At 43.6% G+C, this 18,803-nt stretch overlaps 1 protein-coding gene across 6 annotated transcripts in view; it reads right to left on the bottom strand.

The window, feature by feature from the left end:
- Positions 1-12,893, bottom strand: part of srrm3 (serine/arginine repetitive matrix 3) — a 524,769-nt gene extending 511,876 nt beyond the window's left edge. For 3 of the 6 annotated variants that reach the window (XM_072469199.1, XM_072469200.1, XM_072469203.1), the window contains exons 1-2: positions 11,551-12,889; positions 10,709-10,986 (exon numbers count right to left, since the gene is read on the bottom strand). In XM_072469199.1, coding sequence (XP_072325300.1) covers positions 10,709-10,956 — 248 coding nt within the window. In that variant the 5' untranslated portion in view covers positions 10,957-10,986; positions 11,551-12,889. Of the gene's footprint in view, positions 1-10,708; positions 10,987-11,550 lie in introns of all 6 variants that reach the window. The other 3 variants (XM_072469198.1, XM_072469202.1, XM_072469206.1) reach the window with 2 other exon arrangements.
- Positions 12,894-18,803: the final 5,910 nt, after the last annotated feature.

The raw sequence follows: 18,803 nt of genomic DNA, 5'->3' as shown, positions 1-18,803 counted from the left end.
CCCTTAGTGCTGCACTGAAGTGTCAACCGTAGCCTACTTGCTATGTCTTTGGCGGGGCATGATCCGACAATCTTCTGGCTCAAAGACAAGAGTGCTATCAACTTTACCAAGATTACATTTGGTGTTTCGCTACAAGAAAAATGCCAAATGAAAATATACCTTCAATTAAATTCATTGGACTTTCCCATTCACTTAATTTCCTTTCAATGATTGAGAGAATTGGTGCAGGGAGAATGGTCCACTTACAGGGCACTATCAAGGTCGAAAGGAGCAATATGGGATCAAATATGGAATGAAACTTGTGTTTTAAATGCCTGAATATTTGAAATGTTGTTGTTGTTCTAGGGAAAAATTAATCAAAAGTTAGTTAAAAGATTGATAGAGATATTCAAAATCATGAGGGTTCTGGACAGAGTAAATCGGGAAAATGTTCCGATTGGAGAAAGGACCGAGGCCAAGAGGGCAAAGATTTAAGGTAATTGACAAAAGAAGCAATGGAGGCTTGAAAGACTTATTTACACAGTGATTAGGATCTGGATTGAAATGTCTGCGGGTTTGGTGGAGGCAATTTCAATCAAGGCATTCACGAGGAAGTTGGACTGTTAAACGAAAAGGAAGAATGCGCAGAGCTATGGAGAGAAGGCAGGGTAGTGGCTCTATGTAAATTTCCCCTATAGAGAGCCGATGCAAACATGACAAACTAAAACGCCTCCTTCTGTTCTGTAGCAATTCAGCGATTCACTGGAGACAAAATGATGAACTATTCCAGATCCACATACTTACATTTTTGTCCTCAATTTCGACTTTGTATGTAGGGCTGCATTAGAAGATAAGCTCCTTACTAAATTGAAACTGTGCAAATGACTAGGTCTCAAAGATGTAAGTGATAAATAGGAAGTTGGATTAACTTTGTCCCTTTTTCTTGAAATTGGCAGAACAAATGCATTTTAATTGCACAAATCAAATATTCTTGAACATTTTCAACTCTAATGGCAGAAATGACACATGATAAATAACACCAATGTGAGCAATTATATTAGTTACTGAACCATCTCAAATAAGACATCTTTGCTAAGTGATTGTGATACAGCTTTTTCAGAAGTAACAGCAGGAATTTCATCCATTCTGTACAAGGTCAAACCCGCTTCAAAACATCAATTTATCATGACATGTTGTTCTAGTCACGAAGGACATAAAGCTATAGATGGAATTTAATGTCCTTCCCCCTGGCACGTTTGGTGGTGGTGGCATTTAATCAGTGGTAGTGGGGGAGGGGAGTGGCAAATGTACCTCTCACTCCTTCACACCTCCACCTCAATGAATTCCGTGGCAGGAAAACACGGAAGTATAGCCTTCCCACCCTACCACCAATAGTGGCCTGCAGGTGGGCAATTGATGTCAATTTAAGGGCTTTAACCCACTGCCACTTTTATTAACCCAGGTGTGGGCAGGTTGGTGGTGGAAATAGGGATTTCTCTGCATGCAGATGCACAGGGTTGCTTGCGGGCTTCTGGGAGGATTTCAGGGGGTTCCCTTGTTCAAAGGCATTTAGTGCCTGATGGAGGGATCCAGTATCAAGAGGGAGGGACCTGGTGTGAGCTACCAGGTCCCCCTCTTACCAATCCCCCTCCACACCTTTCTCCGGTGCCCCATCCCACAAACCCCCTCCCACTATCACTCACCTGTGGCTTGGGATCCAGCATTCAAAAGGCAAGTGTGACTTCTGCCCCTATCTGCTTTCCGTCCTTGATTTTGTGAAGACCCGCTTCTGTCCAGTAAAGTGCCTGACTGGCATTTAATGCCACAGAACTTCCCTAAAAGAGGTAGCACAGGGCTTCTGTCACCCCCTTCAGCCAGCAGGTGAGCCAGCAATTGTCCTGTCGCACAATTATACACTGCCCTATGAATGGAACATAACTATTCTCTAATCAGCTTCATCAAGAAATGTAGGCAGGGACACTAATTAATGGAAATCTAGTTAGTAAGAACATTTATATATAAAAATAGATACAGGAAATAGATTGATTCCAAAACAATTTCAGAACTCCAAGTTCATAAGCTCAATTATTAACAGTACTAGAGCTGATCCATTACACGGTTCACAGATGCAAATACTTTAAACAATGAAACCAGGCACAGTTGCATGTGAATTTACCCTCTAATTCCCCCCTTAAGGTACCCAATATTTATTAGCATGCAGTCTCATATACTTAAGTTACCCTCTAGAACTTGCCCAAGAAGTCATTCTCCAGGTGTCACCTTAGATGTGTATGTTGCAGCCTGTCCTCTGATAACTATTATTATGTCTTTACCTGGAAGAGGAGGCTCCAAAAAAAAACAACCTTCTCAATGATGGCAGGGTCCAGCACATGAAAGCAAAAGACAATGTTAAAGGCATTTGCAAGCATCTTCAGCCAGAGTGGATGATCCATCTTGGCCTCTTCCTGAGGTCATCCCAGTATTATAAGTTGCCAGTCCACAGCCAGTTTGATTAATTCCAGATGATATCAATGAACGGCTGAAGGCACTGGATGCAGCAATGACTATGGGCCTGACTGGATCCTAGCTGTCGGATTGAAGACTTGTAGTTCAGATCTAGTCCCGTGCCCCCAGCTAAATTGTTCCAATGCATCTATAATACTCGCATCTACTCAACAACATAGAAAATTGCCCAGGTATGTCCTGTCCATAAAAAACAGGACAAATCCAAAATGGCCAGACTCTGTTCCATCAGTCTACTTTCCCTTGTTAGCAAAGTGATGGAAGGTGTCGTTGACATTGCCATCAAGTGGCAATTATATCAAAAAAATCTTAAGAATATTGAGGTCAATGGGAATCGAGCTAAAACTCTCCACTGTTTGGAGTCATACCTTGCACAAAATAGACGGTTTTATTTGTTGGCGACGAATCATCTCATTCCCAGGACATCGCTTATGGGAGTTCTTCAGGGTAAGGCCCAAACATCTTCAGCTGTTTCATCAAAGACCTTCCCTCCATAAAAAGAACAAGGAATACCTGGGCAATTTTCCATATTGTTCGCTGATTGCAGAGTGCTCAGTACCACTCACAACTTCACAGATATTGAAGCTGTCTGCATCCGCATGTAGCAAGACTTGAACAACATTCAGACTTAGATTGATAGGTGGCAAATAACATTCATGCTACACAAATGCCAGGCAACGACGATCTCCAACAAGATTGCATCTAACCATCTCCCATTGACGTTTAATAGCATTACCATCGCTGGTTTCCATACCATCAACATCCTGTAGGTCACCATCAACCAGCTTAAAAAGGACAACCATATAAATACTGTGGCTTCCAAAAGCAGGTCAAAGGCTGAGAATTCTGTGGTGAGAAAATCAGCATCTAACTCACCAAAACATGTCCACCAGCTGAAATGCACAAGTTAGGAGTGTGATGGAAGACTCTCCATTTGCCTGGATGAGTGCAGCTCCACCATCACTCAAAAAACTAAGCATACACTCCGAATTGTGGACTAAACAACCTACTTGACCAGCACCCCACCCACCAACATTAACATATGGACAAGAAGCAGGCATAGGTCATTCAACCCCTCAAGCCTGATCCACCCGAGCCTGAGCCCCCATTTAATAAGATCCTCCAGGACGGCATGGTGGCTCAGTGGTTAGAACTGCTGCTTCACAGCACCAAGACCCCGGTTCAAATCCAGCCTTGGATCACTGTCTGTGTGGAGTTTGTACGTTCTCCTCATGTATGCATGGGTTTCCTCCGGGTGCTCCGATTTCCTCCCACAGTTCAAAGGTGTGCAGGCCATGTGAAAATTGCCTCTCAGTGATCAAAAAGGTTAGATGGGGTTACGGGGTTATGGGGATAGGATGGGGTGTGGGCCTAGATAGGGTGCTCTTTCAGACTGTCGGTGCAGACTCTTTGGGCCGAAGGGCTTCCTTCTGCATTGTAATGATTCTATGATTCCACTCCAGAGTGGCAGCAGTGTGTACCGCATGAAAGATGCACTGCAGCAATTTTCCCAGAATTTTCCTCTTTATTACAGACTTTCCCTTGTCCACTGCTTAATTCACCTATTCAAAAGATTCAGACAGGTTTGTCAGACATGACTTACACTTTGCAAATTTGTGCTGGTACTCTGATTATCTGAATGTTTCTCATGGTGTTTCATCACTTTACCCTGAAGTCTAGCCTTTAGAAATTTCCTAGAAGTGTTAGGCCAACGACTCTATAATTCCCTGGTTTCTCACTGTCAACTTTCGTAAATAGCAGAGTGACAGGCTCAACTTTACAATCTGAAAAAATGGTTTCCAAATTGAAAATGCTTGCACCCCTTTTGTCACCTAATGTAAGCCAACTATTACATATAGATTAATGACGCTATATGATTATTGAGCACACGCAGAAATACTTTTAATTTGAGTATTAAGTATAACTTTAATAGAACAAGTATTAAAATTGTACAATGGAGCACAGAAAATTAGCAACAGTACTCATCATTGAATCATACAGCACAGGAGGCCACTCAGCCCATCATGTCTGTGCTAACTCTTTGAAAGCTGTCCAATTAATCACACTCCCCTGTTCTTTCCCCACAGTCCTAAGATTTCTCTTTCTCAAGTATTTATCCACTTCCATTTTTATTGTTTCCTCTGCTTCCACCACCACTTCAGGCTGTGCATTCCAGTTTATAACAACCTGTTGCATAAAACAATTTGTCCTCATCTCCTCTCTGAAACTTTTGCAAATTACCTAAATTCTATTCCCACTGTTTAATGACCCATCCTGTACAATGATTTCAGTTAATACTGTCTAGGTTGCAGCAAATATTATTTAAAGGGGCAATGACAGATATCACTCTTGCCTTAGGCGTATTCAGCACTGTATGCTGGACAAACAGAAAATGAATCCAGCCACTTAGATGGTTTCATTGGAAATAATTACTGTTTAATTCCAAAATCATCTACTGTGGTAGTTCCTGGAGGCTTGCCTCCTCGCCTTGCCCCAAGCTTGCGGAACAGTGGCCCGCAAGCTATACATAATCAATTATCTCTGGAGTGCGATTCCTGGGGTGCTTTATTTAGTTAATTACCTAATTCTAAAATCTAAAACTATGCTGTAATGTTCTCATATTGTACAATTCATTCTTTATGGAGCTAGAAACGTAGATACACTTTAACATAAAAATCAGAGATATAGCTCTTTTCATGAAAATCTGTTCCACAGAGCAGTGATCATAAAAATATGGCTCATTTCTTGTAAATGCGTCCCAAAACTTCAGCATGATGCCAAGTAATAACTTATTTAGGAGTCAATAGCTATAGCTTGAAAAATTAAACCAAGTGTTCCACCTGATGAGATTTGAATTATCCGGTATAGCAAAGCATCTGCACGAAGCAAAATCCATTAGTACTGATTTTAATCCAATGGGAATTCATTGGTGCTTGAAAAAAATCCTTGCGGAATAAATGTCCTCATTAATGGGTGACAACAACCAAGAACCATAGCTCATTGGCTGGAGAACTGCTAGCGAAAGCCGTCATCTTATTATTTTGAGGTACTTCACATTAAGTTAAAAGAGATACATACATAGAACATACAGTGCAGAAGGAGGCCATTTGGCCCACCGAGTCTGCACCGACCCAATTAAACCCTCACTTCCACCCTATCCCCATAACCCAATAACCCCTCCTAACCTTTTTCGACACTAAGGGCAATTTAGCATGGCCAATCTACCTAACCTGCACGTCTTTGGACTGTGGGAGGAAACCGGAGCACCCGGAGGAAACCCATGCAGACACGGGGAGAACGTGCAGACTCCGCACAGACAGTGACCCAGCAGGGAATCGAACCTGGGACCCTGGCGCTGAAGCCACGGTGCAAGCCACGTGTGCTACTGTGCTGCCCAAAATGTACAGATTATTCTTAAAACTTGAGGTTTTATACACAGTTATGTAGATATGGCATGGGATGTAGCTTGGTTAAATGGCACATTGAGTGAGGATCAGAATTTGCCCAAGAGCGACATGGTAGCACAGTGGATAGCACTGTTGCTTCACAGCTCCAGGATGCCAGGTTCAATTCCCGGCTTGGGTCACTGTCTGGATGGGTCTGCACATTCTCCCTGTGTCTGCATGGGTTTCTTCCGGGTGCTTTGGTTTCCTCCCACAGTCCAAAAGATGTGCAGATTAGGTGGATTGGGCATGCTAAATTGCCCTTAGTGCCCAAGAAGGTTAGATAGGGTTACTGGGTTTAGGGGGTAGGGTGGAGGTGTTGGCTTAGGTAGGGTGCTCTTTCCAACGGCCGGTGCAGGCTCGATGGGCTGAATGGCCTCCTTCTGCACTGTCAATTTGATGATTCTATGAAGAGACACCAAACTTTCTTACCGTATTCCATAACCATTGCATAGCCTGGTGCTAGGATTTTGGAGCCATAGACTGCCCGTGTAACCTTGCCCATTAAGGGGACATGATCTTCATAAGAGAGGATGGAAAATAGCCAGTTGCATTTTGCAAGAGAAGCTCAAATCCTGATTGGGCAACAGGCTACTGAACAGAACCCCTAGAGCAGAGGATATAGTAATACATTGAATCGCTGTGCAGATTTTCACTATGGTGTAACATTAAACTAATATGTACATATTTAATGCCTGGAATACTGAATCATGTAGCAATAATCAATGCACAACATTTCACTGATCTACATTAGCTGAATTTATGACAAATAGTGTCACAGTCCTCAGGTCTCTTGCACTTTCAGCTACATGTATAATCACTAAATTGCTATCTTTAAATAATGGATATAGAAGGTTCAGTGGGGAATTACCTAATCAATTAACATAAGCAAAGGCAGAGTATGAGAAGAGAATGGCAGCTAACATGAAAGGTAATCCAAAGGTCCTCTATAGGAGGAATGGGCCCATTAGGGATAAAAGTTTGATTTAGGGTTGCAGGCAGGAGGCATGGCAAAAGTATTAAATGAATATTTTGCATCTGTCTTCACTGAAGATGAAGATGTTGTGCAAGCATATCATGGTGAAGGAGATAGTTCAGACACTTGATGGGTTTAAAATTGATATTGAGGTATTAGATAGGATGTCTGTATTTAAGTTGATAAAACACCAGAATTGGATAAGGCACATCCAAGGGAAGCAAGAATGGAAATTGCAGAGGCACTGGTCATAATTTCCCAATCTTCCTTAGACACAATGATGGTGCCAGACTGGAGAATTGCAGCTGTTACACCTTTGTTCAAAGATGGGTGTAAATATAAACCTAGCAACTACAGGCCAGTCAGTTTAACCTTGGTGATGGAGGACCTTGTAGAAATTATAATTTGGGTTAATAGTCTCTTATTAGTCATTTGAGCAAATGCAGGCTAATTAAGGAAACCAGTATAGAATTGTTAAGGGAAAATCATGTTTAAATAACTTGCTTGAGTTTTTTGATGAGGTAAGAGAGCGGGTTGGTAAGGGTAATGCTGTTGACGTGGTGTATATAGACTTCCGAAAGACATTTGATATACTATTGCACAACAGACTTGTACGTAAAATTAGAGCTCATGGAATAAAAGTGACAGTAGCACCATGAATGCAAAATAGTAGTGGTTAACAGTTTTTTTTCAGACTGGAGGAAGGTTTATAGTAGTGTTCCCCAGGGATAGGCGTTAGGGATCTTGCTCTTCACATTATATATTAATAACCTGGACCATGGTGTGCAGGGCACAATTTCAAAATGATACAAAACTTGGAAGTATTGTGAACTGAAATGAAGATAGTGTAGAACTTCAAAAAGAACTTAGCCAGGTTGGTGGAATGGGCAGACAGCTGGCAGATGAAATTTGCCTGATCGCTGCAGAGAAGCGTGAAGTGTTTAATTTTGGTATTAAGAACATGGAGACATGACCACGGCTACATAGGGCAGATTTGGGTGAAAACACGTGTCTCTATTTTTTATGAAAGTGTATCTACGTTTCAGCATTACAGCAATAGTTTCAGGATTTGAAATCAGGTAATTAGTCATAGTCAATAAAAGGACCATAGCCATCAGTTTCCATTAGAGAGACAATTGGTTTCATATAGCTTGAGGGGCACCATTCTGCTAGCTGGGGCAAGTCAAGGAGATAGGCCTCCCCCACCCTAGATGATTTTGGAATTAGAGGGTGATTATTTCTGAATTACATAAAATAAAGAGTACAATTGTGAAGGGGTGCAGCAGCAGAAAAATCGGAGTGTATATGGGCATAAACCATTGAAGGTGGCAGGATAGTTTGAGAGAAGGGTTAATAAAGCATATGGCATCCTGGATTTTATCACCAGAGGCACGGAACATAAAATCAGGTAAGTTATATTAAACCTGTATAAAATACTGGCTGTGTCCAGCTCCAGGCAGCACACTTTAAAAAGAATGTGAAGGCATTAGAGAGAGCGCAGAAAAGATTCATGAAATCGTTCCAAGGATGAGGAACTCCAGTTAAGTAGATATATTGGAGAAGTCGGGACTTTTTCTTTGGTGAAAAGAAGATTGAGAGGAGAGGCATTCAAAATCGTGAGGGATTTGGAAGAGTAGATCTGGAGAAACTGGTCCCATTGATGGAAGGATTGAGAACCAGAGGGCACAGATTTAAGGTAATTGGCAAAAGAAATAATGGTACCATGATGAAAACCTTTTTCATGCAGTTAGTGGTTAGGATCTGGAATGCACAATCTCCAATTGTGAAGCAGGCAGGTTCAACTGAGGTACTCAAAAGGGAATTGTATTATTATCTGAAAAGGTAAAATGTGCAGGGTTACAGGGAGAAGGTGGGAGGTGGCTCCAAATGAATTGCTTCTTCCAAGAGTCAGCACCGACAATTATTGTGATTCAACTAAACCAAGAAAAGCCCTCCTCACCCAAGTTGAAGAATCACATGATGCCCCACCTTGTAGATTAACGCAAATGAGCAAAGCTGTTCTGCCACATAATTTTAACTTGTTAAAACCAAATTAAAGCTAAAACTAGAGTCTTGATTTGGGTACAAAATGAATGAATGGTAATAATAAAGAGAAAACACTTGAATTTATACACTCTATCACAATCAGGCCCTGCTAACGACTGATAAGCAACACCGCCTTCTGTCTGGAGTGTTGAATATGCAGAAGGCAATGGTCAATTAGTACCATGCTACTAGGTGTGCAGAGTTTTGTGTTCGATTGAATAATTATTCACAAAATAGCACTGAGACAAAGATTGATATTCTTGAAAAATATTTAAATACTTTTACATTTATTTAGATCCAATGCCTGAGGACATTACCTACAAGAGTGAGCAAGCAGGATGAGATTTTGCATATTGTGAAAACAATAGAGTGAGAAATAATATTCAAGAAAAAGTCCTTTATGGTGTCAAGCAGTTATAAACACATTCACCAATGCGGTGGGTAGATTGCAAATAACTTCAGTCCTTCAATATTCCCAGCTAAGAGGTAATGATCGTACCACACAGTGAAAGTCAGGGACCCCAAAGGAGGAAGAAAAATCAATTGAAGGGAATTGGAGATGATGTAACCTTATGCTTCCAACCCCTAGATCTAAAGGAGATTAATGCAATAGAGTCAGGTCTCTAATTGTGCAATAAATCACAAAGTTGCCAGGGCATCAAGAGTTAATTAGAATAGTTCTTTAATTGCTGCTGTTTTAATTAGCAATCCGTGGCACCCACAATGAAACCATCACTTGCTGTGGAAGGCCAGTAGGGGATTCTTGGTGGTACAGTATTGTGCTTTATTTTCACTTTCTTTCCTTCATTTTGTCCGAGCTTGCTTTTTATTTGTAAGAAACAGGATACAATGAGCAATTAATTTAGTGCTATTTGATTTTTATATTTCCTCTGTATGTCTGCCAGGCAGTAGGTGCAGGAAAAAAATATACTATTAAATAGAAGTTTAATAAAAATGTTTCAATCATCAAACAATCCAAAGTGGAATCAATAACGAACCATTCGGCCCATTGTGTGCGGTGGCCCTTGGAAAGAGCACCCTACTTAAGTAATAGAGTTTGAACTAAATATTAAATCACAAGCAATTGCTTCAAGTCTTAATGAACGAGGACGATTTCAACCTAACACAACGCATTGAGTTTAGTTGACTTGGCGGCTGTAAACACGGAATTGCCTTTAGCAGGGGGCCTTTATTTATTGGTCACCTCGAACTTCCAATCAAGCAACTGAAAGGAATTCTTAACCAGACACATTGTAAGAGCCAAAGTACAATTCACATTCCACAGCGCCGAGTCTTTGCACTGTTCTCCCTCAACTCTGCCACACATCACACAGAACGTACAGTGTTGAGATAAACACCTTGGAGGTTGTAATAAAGTGCTTTAGAGAAAAAAAAGTCCTTGAATGTCAGTGTACCGGAAATTGACAACTGTCCCAACTGAACACGCTCTCTTTACAAACCTCCCACCAGCGGTGGTAATTAGAATTCAGTTGCCCAGCAACAATAGAACCTCGGGTTTACTGTGGATCTCCGGCTACGATTGGGGTTAATTCAAGAGTTATTTCAGTCGAGTTGTTTGGAAAGTGTGCCCCCAAAACTTTTTTTAAAAATCAATGCCCCAGGAAATGGGTGGGGAAAACGTTCTACTTTTAAATCGTTTGAACATATTGTCTCACTTGATATTCGGGATTCCCTCTCTCCCAGATCTGTGTGCAGTAAGATTGCAACCCAGCACACTTACCCCTGTTCCTCCATCATCTCGTGGAGCTCCATGCATTTGAGCTCGACTCGTCTTTTCCGTTCGTGGTCCAGTATTTCTCGGTTGGCCTTTTTCACCACCAGCGTCGGTTCCATTTTCTTGGGGACCTCTTCGGCATTGTACTCCGCGCCACTGTCCGTCCTTTGGCGGACCGCGGGCACGTCCCGCTGGCCACAACCATTGGTGCAGCTTTCCCGAGGAGAGAGCGAGCCATCGCCGTTATTGTGCATATTGACGCCGAGCGAATTATCACTTCAACTCTGCAAGGGAAATATGAGAGAGAGAGAGAGAGAAACAGGACTTCAGTGTCGTTGAATCCACAATCAGATCATCCGAAGTGACAGGAATAGTAACGGGAAGAAGGGGCGATTATGTCGGGCCTTACTAGTGCACTATTTTAAGAGCGCGGCGGCGATTTTATCTTTGTCTAAACCTCTCCAGTAGGGAAGACAGTGCTGAATACCCTGAATTCAGTAAGATCGCTGCCGTTTTATAAAGCCTGGCGCTGTTCACTGTATTAAAATCACTAAAGTGACATCTGGTGGGTAGGGTCGGAGGGAACTAGTCCAGCCTCGTTAATGATCTGCTCGTTTACCGAATGTCGGATGCTTGCAGTTCAATGATTCCGCTGGCTATTAACATGCATTAAAGATTACAGTGCTAAATTCAATTATATCACTACTCCATTAAGTCTTGCCGCTCAGTCTAAACTCCACTGGTCAAGTATGTGGATAACTGCCCATTCCGAATGCAACTCTTTCCAACATACCTTACAGACAAGCTCTACAAATACAATACAGTCGTTAAAGTAAAAAGGTTATTACCATTCGCAGCCCCAACTTTAACCAGTCAGATGCTGTAACATCGAGTCCAAATGTTCACAAAACGTATTACCATCCGTGGTGCGTTGCTGAAACAAGATAATGCAATTCCGAGCTTTCCTGTTGTGGCACTGTGCGCGGTGCTGAAACTGGAGCTCTTGGCGCGGTGCCGTTATCCAAGGTCCTGAAAGCAGCTGCTTTTGGCCGCTGTCCACAATGCCCTGCAGCGCTATGTTGCTTTCCACGCTGTGGGGTGTTGCTGTCCACGGTTCTGAAAGCAGGAGCTCTCGCTGCTTGGGCTGCTGTCCACGGTGTTGATCAGACTTCAATCACAGGGTGTAAGTTTCCGAGGAGCTGTAATGTCCCGCTCTCACCATCTGCGGTGCAGTAAGGCGAGGCGGCTGTACAGCGTGCTGACACGGGCTGCTCGCAATGGTTAACGCGCCTCTGATGTTTCACTGGTCCCATCGGAAATCTGTCACGCCAATCTCCTGGTCAGATGGGGCAGACTTACACCCTCTGAACATGACAGAGTGTCCGCCTGTGGAACTGTCAATGTCTCCAGCTCCCGACCTATGGAAATCTGCCTGGAGAAGAGCTCGGAACGTGGCAGTTTAAACACTGGATAAAAAGAGGTTTGCTTTGGCAGCTGTCGACTGTTGCTAACACCTCACAGATCTAAGTGCAGCTCTCCACAGTACAGCGCGCACTTGTCAACTCCCAAACGGAAATGGGACCTAAACCCCCTGATAATACTAAAAGCCAGGCGCTATAATTGGAAACGTGTAGCATCGCCCCCATCCTCCCAACCGACCAACTCCAATGTGAGAGAACAAAAGAGGACACGAAATTTACAATTCCTACATGACCTTAGATTTGGTGACAGTCTATCCCTCGTTTTCTTTTTCCTCAAAAATCTAGATTTAAACCCTGCAACAAAGCTTGGATGTAATCTCTAACCAACACAGGAATAAATTATCTTCAGGCTTCTCGTCACTTGGGGGTAAAGACAATCAGGTATTTCACTGAAAGTCAATCTGAAAGTCTGGAAGTGAAGGCATAATGTCCCTACTTCTCCAACAGAAATGGAAATGCCGCTTTCAATCGCCTGCTTTACCCACATCGTTCGGAAGAAGGGGCAAAGATCAAGAAAGCAATTTCTTCCAGTCCATTCTCATTGTCGAGCCGCAGACCTCAACATACCGGAAACTAAAGACCTCTTCATGCAGTTTATCGCGTGTGTTACCTCCACTGAACACGATTCCTTGTCACCTACAGCAAGACATCCTCTAACTTTCCTCTATCTTGTCGTCATTTTATTCCTTACAGCTGATTCGGTAATCTCATTGACATCGAAATGAGAGTACAGCCTGAGCGAGTGGAGACTCGGCGAGCGTGGCCGAACAAGCATCAAATCCACAGAAAGAACCCAGCAGCAAATCCGAGAGGCCTCTGGCTCAGGGCTGCCGTCTGTCTGGTGGATTCGGGGTAAAGAGAGATACTCCCAATAACCACCACCTCGATCAGTTCTTTAGTTTGCCCCCTCCCCCAATACAAACCACATCCAACATCACTGAAGGTGCCTGCTGAAATAATTCATCAAACCAAACAGTTGCAGAAGCTCTGCTAATGTTATGGAGAGTTTTTCTTTTAAATTTGAATTAAAGCGCGTGTTTTGCTGTCTATTCATTTTATTCCATTAGAGCTGCACATTAAGACAGTTTTCTGCAGGAGTCCTGTGTTAAAGTGTGGATTAAACAATCCCCAGGGCGAAACTACAATGCAGAATTGGGGAAGAAAAAAGCCATCAAAAACGTCTGCATTTGGAGAATCAGCGATATATAGAGCCACAATTGGCAAATAACCAAACTATGTAGGGCACAACCCATGTATTTGCGGTTTTCAATGCAACAGCCCCTGCTACAGAGTTCTGTTCAGCAACCACCACCCCGCCCCCACAATGTCAGTTCAGGGAAAGCATTCATATAACATTTCAATAAATATTTTCAGCTGGTTGTAAATTATTGATAGCAAAGAGAGAAGGTGTGACACCTTCCTTTACTGAAAGATGATCAAGTGCGCATAGCCAACTCTGCAATGGTTCTCATGTATATTAGATGAGTCACGTCATTAGAATTTGAAGCAGGTAGGCCTGGACTCTATGTGAATTGCATTTCATTTGTCTCCTGTCATAGAAACGTCTCTCTCCAACTGTAAATAGTAGAAAGAAGCACCATCACCTTGACCCATTCTTAGACATTTGAAGACACAACCCTGACCACTAGAGAACGCATGATACACTATCAGTACCATTCTACTTAAAGATAACAACTAAAAGATAACTTTCCATTTACATGGTATTTTTCATGATCACCAGATGTCTCACAGTGCTATGTAACTAATAACCTAAATATTGTTATTTTTAACAGTTGTGGACAATTATTTTTGTTTCCTCATGGGTTGATATTAGGACCCCTGCTTTTCTTGATATTTGATAATGGTCGAGACATCGTTGTACAGGGCAAAATTTGCAGATGACTCAAAATTGGAAGCAGTTTGAACTGTGAGGAGATTTGTAATAGACTTCACATGGACATAGAGAAATAGTGGAATGGGTGGACACATGTCAGATTAAATTGAATGCAGAGAAGTGTAAAATTATACACTTTGGTAAGAATGAGGAGAGGGAGTAGAAAATAAATGGTTCAATTCTAAAGGTGGTGCAGGAATAGAGAGATTTAGAATATATGTGCACAAAATCACTGAAGGCAGCAAGGAAAGTTGATAAAGTGGTTAAAAAGGAGTAAGGGATCCTGGGCTTTATAAACCAAGACATAGAATACAAAATCAAGGAAGTTATGATGAATCTTTCTAAGATACTACTGCTACCTCAACTGGAACAGTGTGATCAATTTTGTTGCGCCGCAGCCTGGGATTTCCCAACGGCGTAGGGCTGTCCACAATGAGAAATCCCATCGGCTGGCTGTCGAGATGGAATATCCCAGGTGCGCGACACACGAGAAATCATGTGCGGCAGAATGGAGAATCCCACTCGAGATACTTAAGTTACACAGACAGATTGGAGAACAGAAGGTTAATATATAGTGCTAGATCATTAGGATGCAGATTCAATCCCACACTCCACTACTGCAAAGCTTCAACCAGAGCCCAGGGGTGCAATTGAACAGCCTCATCACACCTGACTCGGTGACGCGACAAGGCCTTTAAATCTCACGAGAGGCCTCTCGCGTGATTTGCGACGTCCGGAAAGCATTGCGAGGTCTAACGATATCTTGCGAGATGTCACAAGCTAGATCTCACCCTTACTGGGCGTGATCCAGATTTATATATTTAACTGAGCAGTTAGGTTCACTTAAATATGCCGCTGCCCAATGCTACAGAGGAAGGAGCAGCGCTCTCAAAGCTAGGGACATCAAAACAAACCTGTTGGACTTTAACCTGGTGTTGTAAGACTTCTTACTGTGCTCACCCCAGTCCAACGGCGGCATCTCCACATCAATGCTACAGAGGCCCAGGAAGGAACGCCCATGCTGGGGAGACCTTGCCATGGTTCCATTTAGTGCTAGTCCACACAAATTGGCCTTGGTGTAACAACACCTGGGGGGGGGGGGGGGGGGGGAGGGTGTCTCCTGTCTCCCAGGCCATCGGACTCTACCACATGGTCATGCTCTGGGCATGGTGGTACCTTGGCACTCCTAACACCTGTGCACTTTGGCACTGCCAACCTGGCACGTTGGCACTGCCACCAAGGTACCACAGCAGTGTCAGGGTGGCACTGTCATGCTGGCAGGGGCACTGCCAAGGTGCCCGGGTACCAGGTTCCCATGCCAGAGATAGGGCCCGGGTGTGTCATGCCCATATAAGGTGGGGTGAGAGGGGGCTCCAGGGCCCCCTAACAGGTAGGCTGGGAAATTGGGGGAGTCCAGAGGCCATGATGGGATGCTGAGAGGGGTTGAGAGATCGGGGCAGCATCTAAAAATGGTGCCCTGATCTCTTCCTGCAGGAAATGAAGGTAAGTGCAGCCTCGGCGGGGCGTTCCCCACCCAGGCCTAAAAAACCCAGGGGCCTATTTGATAACGGGGTTGTTCTCGGTTCTGCAGATGCTGAGAAACACATCCCGAATGATCCCAAAATGAAACTTTTTTTCCCGTTAAATTGCATCCCAGATGTCTTCCTCCTCAAGATGAAGGGAGGCTAAATTAAGAGACTCCCCTGTGTTTCTGCTGGGCACCTTCTGGTGGATACTCACCAGCCTACTGTCAGCTCAGATACGAGAGAAAAGGTGTGAAACATTAACTGAGGGAAGAACATCAGCAAAACAGCATGCAAATCTGCATAACAAGGCATTTAGTTCACGCAAGCACATTAAAAACATATTTTATGGTGAACTTAAGAGTCCATCCAAGTATTTAAATGAACTAATCCTTCCTTTCTCTGTAACCTCATATATCCCACAACCATTACACCCCCTGTATTCCTCTGACAAACCTCCTATCTGCCCTTGGCCCTACCATTGTTAATTGTGTCTTCAGTTATTCAAGCCCACCCTTTTGGAATTCACGCCTTAAACCTCTCCACCTCCTTCTCCTGTCTGAAGATCCTCTTCAAAGTCTATTTGCCCAAGATTTTGGTCAATCTTGCTAATAATATTAATAATCTTTAGTGTCACAAGTAGGCTTACAATAACACTGCAATGAACTTACTGTGAAAAGCCCCTAGTCGCCACATTACAGCACCTGTTCGGGTACACTGAGGGAGAATTCAGAATGTCCAATTCACCTAACAAGCACGTCTATCGGGACTTGTGGGAGGAAACCGGAGCACCCGGAGGGAACCCACGCAGACACGGGGAGAACGTGAAGACTCTGCACAGATAGTGACCCAAGCTGGGAATCAAACATGGGACACTGGCGCTGTGAAGCGACAGTGTTAATCATTATGCTACCTTGCTGCCTATATGCTACCATGCTGCTGTCTCTGTGAAGCTCCACAGGACGTTATTCTATGTTAAAGATACTATCTAAATTAAAGTTGCTTGTTATTGACCAACAGCCTGAATATTAGGCCCGACACATAATTGGACACTCTATATTCAGAACTGGACACTTTAAATTAAACCACAGACAGGCCTGATGGGAATTCAAACAGCCAAGTTCGAGTATACTGGTCAGAGACAGGCAAGCCAGGGCAAGTCTGGACAGGAGATTGGAGATAATCGGCCCTTTGCAGATAGATTGATTGTTGTGGATTGCCAAGATGCAACCAGACTCTCTGGCCTCCTTGATTTTCCGGCATTACCATACATGGGATAAGGTTGCGTGCAGACAATTCACCTGAGGATAAAATCATAGAATTTACAGTGCAGAAGGAGGTCATTCAGCCCATCGAGTCTGCACTGGCCATTGGAAAGAGCACCCTACTTGAGCCCACGCCTCCACCCTATCCCTGTAACCCCACCTATGGATACAATGGGACAATTTAGTGTGGCCAATCCACCTAACCTACACATCTTCTGACTGTGGGAGGAAACCGGAGCACCCAGAGGAAACCCATGTAGACATGCGGGAAAAGTGCGAATTCCGCCCAAATCCAGAATTGAACCCAGGACCCTGGTGCTGTGAGGCAGCAGTTCTAACCACTGTGCCACTGATAGATCCCTGGGAGCAGTTCTTGGGGTTCTGCAGAGTCGAAATCAGCAACTCCATTGAGTGTTGCAACCTCTGCCCTGTGATCTCATTGGGTGAGGGTCAGAGAAACTTCTGGAAGGGTGCAAAGAGGGTGATAAGAAGGGACATCCAGAGACTTTTCTTGGCAAAGAATCAAACACTGAGACAACGGACCAGACTCGGTGGTGAACCAGAAACAGACGGAAGAGGCGTGCGAGGACCACCTTTGCAGACGAGGGCCCTGAGACGACCGCAACTCAGAGGAATGGACCCGCAGCTCGATCAAGTTAATCAAGTACATATTAGAATCTTGGGAAGGTAATATTGGGGGAGAATTTGGGAGAGTAACTGTTTTATTGTGCTTGTGAATAAATTGGGTTGAATCGTGAACATGTTTTTGTCTACTGTTCATCTTGCAAGTAAGAGCGTCTGGATAAAATGTTTTAATAATAAACTGGTCAAAGTGTCTGATAATTTACAGACAACATTTGGCCTCCCTCTTCAATAAGAAGTGACCTAGTTACTCTGAATTGGAACCCACCAACTTTGTATTCTCCAACATCCAGCCTGTGCCTGAATTAGAAGGGCAGTCAACCCACGTGATGGCCAGGATTCTAGTAGGTGGACGAGAGTACAGATATCCAAACAATAATTTGGGCCATAAACCAGGTGTCTGTAACACAAAGTGAACAAACAACATAGTGAGAAATAGGATAGGAAAAGAAGTTGGGTAAACTTTGCGAGGGGAAATTTAATGAAAGTTGGACCCCTACCCCAGTTGGTTCCCACACACCCGTGATGCACCCCTGGCAGAAATCGAGAGAGAATTAGAAATGGCAATCCATGCCGAATGGGAAGAAACCCTTAGGAGATGCCTAAATATGTATTGGCCCAAATGGGTAGAAGTGTGTAAGACATTGATATCGGATCTGGGATTAGAAGGAAAGAATTGTTTGGACCACACAAAGAGTTGGGAGACGGGCTTCGAAGTTGAGTAAAGCGATTGCAATCACACGTTATTTGGAGCAGCAACACGGGAGAGAGGCGGTGGGTTTAAAATTTTCAAAGGAATCAGGTGACGCTAGGGAGCAGATAGAGAAGCTGAAATGTGAGTGCGAGGTACGAGAGCAGAGGAACCAAGCCAGCCTTCTACATATGAGCCAGTTTCAGGCTCAATGCGAGAAGGCGTATCAGAAAGAGCAACCGTGACCCGGGACTGAGATGCGGCGCAACAGACAGCAGAAGAATTAAAAGAGAAATGCAGCAAAATGCATACTGCAGTAAAGGTCCTGCAGCAGACAGCGAAAGAGAATAGAGCCCGTGCGGCACATCACTCAAAGTGCCTGCACGAGATTGGAAAATTAAAATCACATTGTCCATCAAAATGTGTGCCTTCACAACAGAATCAGGTGAGTGACGCAGGGGCAGAGTAGGAAGAGATAAAGGAGGAAACACATAAATATTCCAACTCTGACAATGGGTGGGGACTCTCACCCCTATTCCAGGCAATAGGACCAATGGCACACCCAGAAAAGTTCCCCATCTCTATGAATCCGCTCATCACTATCT

Source organism: Scyliorhinus torazame, chromosome 12, assembly GCF_047496885.1.
Source record: "Scyliorhinus torazame isolate Kashiwa2021f chromosome 12, sScyTor2.1, whole genome shotgun sequence".
Lineage (NCBI taxonomy): Eukaryota > Metazoa > Chordata > Chondrichthyes > Carcharhiniformes > Scyliorhinidae > Scyliorhinus > Scyliorhinus torazame.
This window is presented reverse-complemented; position numbering and strand designations above follow the sequence as displayed.